The 9970-nt window shown below is 50.5% G+C and overlaps 1 protein-coding gene and 1 non-coding gene across 6 annotated transcripts; one reads left to right on the top strand and one right to left on the bottom strand.

Moving 5' to 3' along the window:
- Positions 1-442: 442 nt before the first annotated feature.
- Positions 443-5113, bottom strand: LAMTOR5 (late endosomal/lysosomal adaptor, MAPK and MTOR activator 5). 3 transcript variants are annotated; one of them, XM_070077915.2, is made up of 4 exons: positions 4807-5113; positions 4251-4312; positions 2240-2357; positions 443-894 (listed from the first exon to the last, which is right to left on the bottom strand). In XM_070077915.2, exons 2-4 carry the CDS (start codon positions 4309-4311, stop codon positions 834-836), a joined length of 240 nt encoding a protein of 79 aa, XP_069934016.1. In that variant the 5' UTR covers position 4312; positions 4807-5113; the 3' UTR covers positions 443-833. The 3 variants fall into 3 exon arrangements, with proteins under 3 accessions (XP_069934016.1, XP_051713361.1, XP_002715477.1); XM_051857401.3 differs by having other exon boundaries at positions 4828-5113; XM_002715431.6 differs by having other exon boundaries at positions 5058-5113.
- LOC100354796 (uncharacterized) lies at positions 4308-6236 on the top strand. 3 transcript variants are annotated; one of them, XR_016237118.1, is made up of 3 exons: positions 4308-4603; positions 5595-5791; positions 6019-6236. It is a non-coding gene; the product is annotated as an uncharacterized LOC100354796 (transcript). The 3 variants fall into 3 exon arrangements; XR_016237119.1 differs by lacking the exon at positions 4308-4603 and adding an exon at positions 5174-5302; XR_016237117.1 differs by lacking the exon at positions 4308-4603 and adding an exon at positions 5208-5511.
- The last annotated feature ends 3734 nt before the right edge of the window (positions 6237-9970 follow it).

Here is a 9970-nt window from a genome sequence, read left to right as displayed (position 1 = left end):
TCATTGTCTTCACATAGCAGCTTATACATTGTAGATGCCTATTATTTTGGGCTAAATAATCTGGAAATCTTTCTATATTGTCAAGTGTTAAATTGCTAAAGAGCAACACATTGAGGACTTTTGTGCCTTTCTATACAAATTATTGTGAACTATGTAAAGGCTGAAGAGAAGATAATGTTGACTTACACTTCCAAACGCTAAGGGTTTTTTTTTTTTTTTTTTTTTTTTTTTCTGACCAAACATACCTATTTGGTGGTCTGATGAAGAGGACTGGCTGTGAGTTGAGAGTCCTGACTCCAATGGTGACTGCCAGTTCCTTAGCTTTAGTTACACGAGTGTAGAATAGGGCAATCAACAGTACCTAATGTATAGAGTTGGTAATGAGCATTCAATCCTGGCATGTAGTAAGTACTTAATATGTTATAATGAAGTAGGAGTATGCTTGATTTAAATATTTATAGGCACTTCCGTGAGAATACAGACATTACAGAAAGCTTCTGAAAGAGGAAGTAATTTAGAAGAGTCCTTTTTTGAAAAAATTACAATTTGATAATTTTTTAAAAATGAGCATTTAATAAGAGTTTAAAGAATCCAGAAAAGCTGCAAGCTTGCCTTCAAGCAGATTTATTGGACATAACAAGAATCTAACACACAAGTAACCTGGATCAGTACAATATAAACTTTACTAATAACCTGATTGGTCTGTCCATACAGTGTTAAAAAGCAACTAACTCTAAAATAAATAGAATAGTGCCTAACTTCTGGAACTTTAGAAGCTCCATAACATGTTGGATCAAGTCTCTGACATGCTGCTGGAGCACTGCTGACAGATGTCAAGAGGCCATTTTGTGCACTGCCACTGTGATGCCATCGTGTTTCTGGATCATGATGTTCCTGAAGGGCAAAGAGGAAAATACTCAGTAAAGCATCACAAGTTAGACAAGATGTTGTCTGGTTTAGGACACAATTTTAAAAAACAGTATTTTATTTTGGACACAACTTCTGGGAAATACAGAAAAGCTTAAGGGGGCTGGTGCTGTAAAGCTGCCGCCCACAGTGCCGGCATCCCATATGGACAATGGTTCAAGTCCCAGCTGCTCCATTTCCAGTCCAGCTCTCTGCTATGGCCTGGGAAAGCAGCAGAAGATGGTCCAAGTCCTTGGGACCCTGCACCCATGTGGAAGACTTGGAAGAAGCTCCTGGCTCCTGGCTTCGGACTGGACCAGCTCCAGCCATTACAGCCATTTGGGGAGTGAACCAGTGGATGGCAGATTCTGCTTCTGCCTCTCTGTAACTCTGCCTTTCAAATAAATAAATTAAAAAAAAAAAAAGTGTAAAATACAAAAATGAAATGAATTCTTAATCCTATTATTCATAGACAACTATTTTTAATTTTCCTATTTGCATATATTCTCTTTTGGACAAAACAATATTGTGCATAGTTTTGTATTATCTCTTCACATCATCGTATTCTAAAGACCCTCACTTGGAATACGTTTAGTATTTCTATTACTTTAGAAATAGTTTTGATGGGGGCTGGCACTGTGGCAAAGCGGGTAAAGCCGCCACCTGGGGCACTGGAATCCCATATGGTCGCTGGTTGGAGTTCCAGCTGCTCCACTTCTGATCCAGCTCCCTGCTAATGCACCTGAGAAAGCAGTGGAAGATGGCCCAACTGCTTGGGCCCCTGCACCCACGTGGGAGACCTGGAAGAAGCTCTGGCTCCTGGCTTCAGATCAGCCCAGCTCCAACCATTCTGGCCATCTGGGGAGTGAACCAGCAGATGGAATCTCGGCCTCTGCCACCCATGTGGGAGACCTGGATGAGGCTCCTGGCTCTGGCCTGCCCCAGCCCTGGCCATTGTGGCCACCTGAAGAGTGAACCAGCACATGGAGGATTCTTTCTTTCCCTCTTTGTGTAGCTCTTTCAAATAAATAAATCTTAAAAAAAAAAAAAAAAGAAAAAAGGCTTGATGCTTTGATTAGTTTTCTTTTGTGGTACTTAATTACTTCTGTTTTCCTGGGAGACTAATAACAGTTTACTCTTCATTTAAGTGTCACTGTGGTCTGCCAGCACATTGGCTTCCAAGATTCTTGTCTGCTCCCATGGCCCAAAGGGTCAAGAACCTGCTCCGACATACTTTGAGTATGGAGTCACTGAGGAACACAGAGCAGGCCTCAGTCAAGTTGTCCAGGGGTTTTTCTGAACAGAAAGGAAAGGATCTGAGGCCTCTACTCACCCATTATCTGATTCTAGGCACACCACAGGAATGTCGGTGGGGTCAGAGGTTAGCTTTGCTGCTTGCTGCGCCAGAACAGAGATCACTCCAGCATGCTCATCTGACAGCGTCCCACGGCCTGAGAGAGAGAGAGAACGATGGTATCAGGGCACCTGGTGAGCCACAAGTAAGTTTGGAGCAACAGTATCTCACTGAATGGTTCACAAAGAGGAGGTTCAGGTCCTGGTCCTTTAAGTTTGGTGCTTACATGAAGTGACTGTTCCCTGACGCTCAGTGGTTACATCAGTGAGAAAGCCGGGCAACAAAAATCAATAAATCAGTAAGCTATAACTGACACACCTATCACCATCTGTAAACAGCTTCAACATACCAGGACGCTGTAATTCAGGTCACTCTGAAAACCATAAATTCACTGGATAGGAACCTTGCGAAAACAAAAAGCTTAGAGGTGAGATTGACAAAAAGCAGTCAATACGCGCAAGAGGCTTGCTGAAGCTAATTCATTCCTCATGGGAAAGCGGATTTCCTCTCCTGAGGAGTCACGCAGTCTCAGATCTCCTCGATGGCACGTGTGAACATTCTGTGAGCAGTTATTTCTGCTAGCATAGCTACTTGGCTGTTTTCAAATGCCCACACGATTGTCTTCTACTCCTGACTGCTTTAGCTTGTATATGATAACGGAACCTTGGGTCCCAAGCACAAAATGTAACTGCTGAGTTTACTGTGTCCTGTATGTGTGTATGAAGGCAGGCCAAGCAGAACCGTGCCTGTGGCTGGTGGGCAGAGGGATTTCCTGACAGCAACTCACCAGCACGGCGCCATCTTTTGCACCTTGAAGCTTTCTTGAAGCAACTCTAATAGAGTTTCACACTTCATTTCAGTATTTCCATTAGTGAGTCTGGCAAAAGCGTCAAAACATTTGCCTTTTTTCTCCAAGCAACTGAGTTATAGATTACCGCTTTGTTACCCTTGCAGCAAAAATTCAGAGCTTTAAAAATTCTTGCACTAAGACGTGTCCTGGGTTTACTAGTTCTGACATTAACTAAATGCTCTAGTTATCTATCATTTTCCTTATCTATCATTTCCTCATCTGTGATTGCTGTCATTCTCTGAGCATGTTCCATCTGGGTGTGCACTGTCTTAAGCATATTATATAATCTCACGGCATTGTGATTGAAGAGGCTTTGGACCCTGACACCATTTCTAGCTCAGCCAATTACCGCCCTATGACCCTAGGCAAGCTACTTTACCTCTGTGCCTCACGTTGGTTGTTAGGAGGAGTGCGTGAGTTACCATTAGAATGGTACCTGGAACTCAAGGAAGAGCACGCAATTCTGTAAGCACTAGTCTCAGTAAACAAGAGCCCAGTGAAGCTATGCCATGGAGGCCGGTGCCATGACACATCTCTGATGCCGGCATCCCATATTGGCAGCGGTTTGTGTCCTTCTGCTCCATTTCTGATGCAGCTCCCTGCTAAAGGTCTGGGGAAAGCAGTAGATCGCCCAAGTGTTTGGGTCCCTGCCACTCTTGTGGGAGACCTGGATGATTCTGGCTTTGGCCTGGCCCAGCCCTGGACATTATAGCCATCTGGGGAATGACTCAGAGGATGCAAGATCTCTCTGTCTCTCCCTCTCTCTAATTCTTTCAAATAAATAAATAAATATTAAAAAAAAAAAAAGTTCCTGAAAGGTTCATTTAGGCCCAAGTTCACACAACTAGCAAATGAAAGAACGGGGTGGGGGTGGGGGGAGTGTTTGAACTCAGCTGTGCCAAACTCAGAATCTCCTATTTTCACTGTTGGTGTACTTGGACTAGAACACTGCACCCACCCATCATGCAGGGATACTGTGGAAAGTGCAGCAAGGCAGGTGGAGCCTCGCATATGGCTCAGCACATGCTCACAGCTCTCATGGGCGAGTCCTGTCTAGGCCCAGTTTGAAATGACTCAAATACTATTTGGTCAACACCAGGTGTGGCGCAGTCCAGCAAAGGGTTGGCAGGAGATACTTACAGCCCAGATTGAGGCCTTGTGAGTCTGTGCACAGGACTCCAACAATGGACGGGTTCTTCATCCTAATTCCAGAAACACAGGAGAGGTGAGGCAGAGGGCTTGAGAAAGTGGATGCAAACGGTTATGACGCCCGTGGGCCTGCCATGCTATCAGGCATTGCCTAAGTGCTTTAAATGGGTTTCTCGACCTCTTTCCTACCACACTCCCCAACCCCGAGCAAAATTAAAGTAGTAATTGAAGCCAGCTGCAGAGAAGAATGAGTATCTGCTGGGTTTGGGAAGCCTAGGCGCACGCAACAGTTCGGATGCGGGGTTTTTCGCCGTTCTAACCGCACGCTTTACGTAACAGCTCAGGTAAGACAACTGGACAAACTAAGAGGCGTTGCCTCCCGGAAGGGAAGTGGGATGACGAGGGAGTGGCTGGGAGGGTGGTGTCTGCACGTACACCTTAGACTTTTGCAGCTTTGAGTTTACACAGACGTTAACACATTTAAGGAACAGGTATTTCCTTAAACACCAAATGACAGATCGCACACACGATCTGTGTGTGTGTGTACCCGGTGCGGCCGACGGCACACCTGCGACACCCTCCTGAACGACCTAATCCTGCGGACGGCGCCCCGAGAGGAAGGCTGCGGGCCCCAGCGGGATATTAACTTCGGGCCACCGGCCCCGTCCCCTCGGCCAGCCTTCTGGGGTGGCACGGCGTCCCCGAGCCGCCCTCCGGCGCTCGCGGGTCTCGCCCGCTGTCCCGCACGTAACCCGCGCTGCGACCTCAGAACTGGCCGGAGAGGCCCGCACTGCTCACGTGTCCTCCAGGTGCTGCTCCAAGGTCGCCTCCATCCCGCCGGCCGGCAGCGCACCCCCGCCCGGGCCCCCGGAGCCGTCGCGTTCCGCTTCACTGCGGGCCTCCGTCACGTGACGCGAGCCTTCCGCTGCCCGCGACGGCGCCGCCGATGGGACAAAATTCGCCGCGGCGCCACGTCCGAGTTCTCTCCCGGAAGACGGCGCCGAGCCGTGCTCCCGTCTCCCTGAGGGTTCGGGCTGCGCGGGGTGAGAGTCTGCAGCCAGGCCCCAGCGCCTCAGTTCCTGGCCTGCAGTCTGGCCCAGTGGTTCTTGTCCGTTGGTCTCAGTGCAAACGACTCCGAGACCCAAGGACAGGATGGTGTTTGACAGTAACCCTGCGGGCCCGGCGGGATGGAGCAAGTGGCCAGAGGAGCCACGGGCTCCTTGAAGGGCGTACACCCGGGACAAAGGACGAGGTGGCCCGCGGGTAAAACCCGGAGCGGGGCGCTGGCAAAACGTGTTGGAATTTTAACTAAGACACTGCTTTTCCTGTGATCAGGGCTCAGGAAGGTTTGGGGCCAGAAGGTGCCGTGTGATACCTAACGCATAAGGAGGACTGGGGTGACACTCCCTGAAAACAGCTTTACAAGCTGTCAAAGCCAAGATTAAAAATAAAGGAAGGAAACCAGCCACACTTCCTACACTTCCACTGCCAGAAGTGACTGCAGTCCCTTTCAGGTGGATGTATTTGCAGAGGTATGCTCTAAATGGCTTTTGTTCTTTTCTAAGCAAAAAAAAAAAATATTGGACATGATTCCTTTGCTGAGCCTTTGCACAGGTTTTAGCATAAATGTCTGTTCGTGTTAATAAATACTTAGTTTTGAGGCCGGTGCTGTGGCACAGTGGGTTAAAGGCTTGGCCTGAAGCACCAGCATCCCATATGGGCGCCAGTTTGAGCCCCAGCTGCTCCACTTCCGATCCAGCTCTCTGCTATGGCCTGGGAAAGCAGTAGAAGATGGCCCAAGTCCTTGGGCCCCTGCACTGGCGAGAGAGACCCGGAGGAAGCTGCTGACTTTGGATCGGCACAGCTCCGCCATTGCAGTCATCTGGGGAGTGAACCAGCGGATGGAAGACCTCTCTCCCTGTCTCTACCTCTCTCTGCAGCTCTTTCAAATAAATAAAATAAATATTTAAAAATAAATACTTAGTTTTTATTAATTGCAAAATATTCCATGTCTCAGCCGTATGTGCTTTAACTGACTTGACCAACTCCATGTTAATGTACAGTTTGGATACTAGCTTGCTGGGTGAATATCCTCTTGGCTAAATCTCTGTGCAGTTTAAAATTTTCCTGGTAAGCTACTAGAAGTGGAATTACCGGGCCAAAGGATATGGTTGTTTTTAAGACTTGATGGACGTGAATTGCCGGCACAGAGGTAGTGCCAGCGTGCACTCAGATGGTAGCACTTTGGTGAAAACAGGAGCGCACCTGTGTGTCCTGCCAGTTCTGCTAAGCCTCGCCTTACCGGAAGCGTGCTTGAGCCCTCTCACCTGCAGCTGTTACCCGGGCTCCCTGCTGACTATGGCCAGCTCAGGGCGCTTTCAGCCTGGAGGGCAAAGTCCCTCTTCATTCCCAGAGGTCAGAGGGGAGCTTCCAGCTTCCTTCAAATCCCACTTTGTGCGTTGCTTTTCAAGGGTTTTGGATTCCTGCCCTAGAAGAGTTATTTCTGGTAAAGGACAACACAATATGGACCATAGACATTTTTAGGAAAAAGGATTTAAAAGCTGACCTCACAAGATTGCAATCAGACATGTAAGTGAAGTACTTACTAACTACTGGAAACCAAGTTGTGACGGCTGGCTGGGGAGCCAGCCTGCTTCCTGCTGGTCATGCGTTGCAGGACCGCCCCCTTGTGGTTACTCGGTGTGTAACGTTTTACCGGGCTGCGAGGTGCAGCCTTGGGTTTTTGGTGTGTGTGTGTGTATGTGTTTAACCTCTTAGGCAGCCTGCAAACAGAAATAAGATGACAGGGCAATCCTTATGTGAAATGATCTGGTAGCCACATCAGAGAAGTCTAAAAACATGTGAATTAACTTTTAAGAAAATATTTTACATACCCAGACAGTATATCCAAAATATCCTTTCAACATAAAGTTTTCAAAATCCAATGTACATTTCATGCTTACCAGCCCATTTCCATTCACAGGATCCACGTTTCAAGTGCTCAGCAGCCGTGAGAGGCTGGCAGCCACAGCAATGGTCAATGTGGCTCCCGCGGATCTCAGATGACCGCCAAGCCAGATGGCACTGAGGCTGCTCATTGGTATTTAGGCTGCAAGGAATGCCGGCAAAGGGGAACAGAGGGAGGAGGATGGCAGTGGGCACACACCAGAGGCAGGAGGGCAGCCTGCTCCGCCAAGTGGCTCGCTCTCTGCTGCTACTGGTTTGCCCCATGCAGTCTGGCACAGGGAGCATTTGCCTGCTAGTATTTTTTTTTTAAAGACTTATTTATTTGAAAGTCAGAGTTCTGAGGGGCAAGGAGAGTCTTCCATCCTCTGATTCACTCCCCAGATGTAATGGCTGGGGCTGGGCCAGGCTGAAGCCAGAAGCCAAGAGATTCCTCCAGGCCTCCCATGTGGACAGGGGCCCAAACACGCGGGCCATCTTCTACTGCTTTTCCAGGTGAATTAGCAGGGAGCTGGATTGGAAGTGGAACAGCCAGGACTTGAACCGGTGCCCATATGGGATGCTAGTGTCACAGGTGTCAACTTTACCTGCTGCGCTGCACTGCCAGCCCCTGTACTTTTTTTATGCTCACTTTGTAATGTCGGAAAGAGCTCCTTCTCTGGGTCTGCCTCCCGAGTGCCACAGAGCACCACGGGAGTTCCATAGATTACTGAAGCGTCTTGATGGTGGCCCGGGGAAAAGACTGCATGGCAGGCAAAGAGTCTTCAAGTCCTGAATGCCGACTGCATTATCCTCTCCTGTCTCCCCTCCTCCATAAACCAGTGCCTGGAAAAATGGAAATCCCAGCAGGCCCTCGTCCGCGTGCCCTGACTGGGAGGATGCAATGCAGAGGGGGAGCCCCAACCCCAGAAGTCATCTCACTGCTGTTTGCTGGGCCCTTACCCCAAGCAGATGTCTCTGAGGGATGCCTCTGAGAAACACAGCTCTGGCGGAGTCAAGCTGTGCCCTGGGTGCAGAGGACTCTGCTGCCCAGTGCCTGTGGAGCCCTCCTGTGCCACCAGGGGGCACCACCACCACAGACAACCATGGGTTGAGAGCAGTGCATCCATGAGTCAGAGGGGCTGGCAAAGCATGGCCCAGACAGCGTTAGGCCAGGTGGGCGGCCTTGGAGTCAGACCGACAGGGATTTGCATCCTGCCTGCCCGCCTCCCTCCACCTACTCGTGTGATGTAGGGGTACCCACCAGTCAGAGGGGCTGGCTCAGCGTGGGAATCAAAAAGCAGCTTCCCCGAGCTGCTTGTCACCCAGGTGAGGACAGACATCAGAGTATAACTGACAGTCGGTGGCCGTGAGCTACGTGGTGGCTGGAGACCTCAAGCAGGCTGGTGTAATGTAGCTGCTGTGTCCCGCGGTGCCCAATGGGAGAGAGACACTTGTGAGACCTTCCCAGAGTCTAATGTAGCTCATACAGATTATAAAATGCAGCGAGCAAAACTGTCACCTGAGATTCCGGCCCTCACGTGCGTGTGAGGTCAGGTAGCATGGGGCAGGCCTGGGAGACGATGGAGGTGGGGAAGGGCCTGCCACCAGGTCCCCAGGAGCCTGCCAGCCCAGGCCTCCATGCCTCTCTGTCCCTTCGTGCTGCAGCACAGGACGCCGGAGGGGAGTAGGTGGGGGATGGGCACCCCGTCCTTATTCCCAGCAGCCGCCACCTGAGAACCAAGATCTGGATGCAAAGCCAGCTCACTCCTGATGCCAGAGTGATGCCCATCGCAGGTCACACACACGGAGTGACAGCTGTGTGCCCGGCCCCTCACAGCCTTAGCAGCCTCCACCTTCATAAGGACAAATGCTATCACTGTCCCCGTTGGCAGTATAAAACACCCCTGAGGCTCGGATCTCGGTATTTGCTCAGACCAGCCTGCCTGGGAGAGGGGAAGCCCACAGAGACCCTCCCTGCTCCGTGGCCTTGACTTCCATCGCTCCGCCAGCAACTGGGCCCTGGAACTCCGAGGGCTCTCGGGGGCCCAGTGCAGGGCTCTTGTGTTCCAGAGAAGAAACCCGAGGCTCAGAAAGCAGTGGCCAGTGCAGAACGCTCCACTGTGAACTCTTAGCTTGCTTTCCAGTGTGCCAATTGCAGGGTGCTGCTGGGGGCTGGCTGTGAGCTTTACTTAAATTAGCTCCGGCCACATCTTTGCTCTCCAAGAATTCCTGTGTGGAAGTCTTGGCCTCCAGCACCTCAGAATGTGGCACGATTTGGAGGCAGGGTCTTGATAGAGGGAACTGAGCCGCAGTGAGGTTGCTGGGGTGGGCCCTCCTCCAGCACGACCCGTGTGCTTGCAAAGAGGGGAAATGCGGATGCAGAAGCGGAAAGAGGGTAGGCGATGGGAGGAGATGCAGGCAGCACAGGCCCAGAGCAGCACCTTCCCCACTCACATTCAGCGGAAGCAGCCCTGCGACATCTTGACCGTGGACCTCTGCCCCACAGAACTTGGGACTGCAAACTTCTGTGGGTTAAGCCGCTCCGTTCGCTGGGGTCTGTTAGCATTGCCAGCAACAACACGCACTGGTGCATCCGTCAGGTCCACAAGTCAGAGACAGCACGGTCGTGTGGCACAGGACGGGTTGGGAAGGTCGCCCTCACAGAGCCAAGAGGCGAGAGTGGACGATCTTGCCGGCTTGCCCACAGCCTTGGTACTTGGCTAAGCAGAGAATTGTTTCTTTCCCTGGACATTTGGCCAAGAGCG

Source organism: Oryctolagus cuniculus, chromosome 7 (genome assembly GCF_051225735.1).
Source record: "Oryctolagus cuniculus isolate XC-2025 breed Fujian yellow rabbit chromosome 7, ASM5122573v1, whole genome shotgun sequence".
In the NCBI taxonomy this organism is placed as follows: domain Eukaryota; kingdom Metazoa; phylum Chordata; class Mammalia; order Lagomorpha; family Leporidae; genus Oryctolagus; species Oryctolagus cuniculus.
Note: the sequence above shows the minus strand (reverse complement) of the source record. Positions and strands in the feature narration are given on the sequence as shown.

Coding starts and splice junctions, on each gene's coding strand:
- LAMTOR5 (XM_002715431.6), bottom strand. CDS start 5,092: ATGGAGGCGACCTTGGAGCAGCACCTGGAGGACAC. Junction 4,313..5,057: donor GAGCAGCACCTGGAGGACAC/GTGAGCAGTGCG, acceptor TTCTGGAATTAG/GATGAAGAACCCGTCCATTG. Junction 895..2,239: donor TGCCTAGAATCAGATAATGG/GTGAGTAGAGGC, acceptor TTTGCCCTTCAG/GAACATCATGATCCAGAAAC.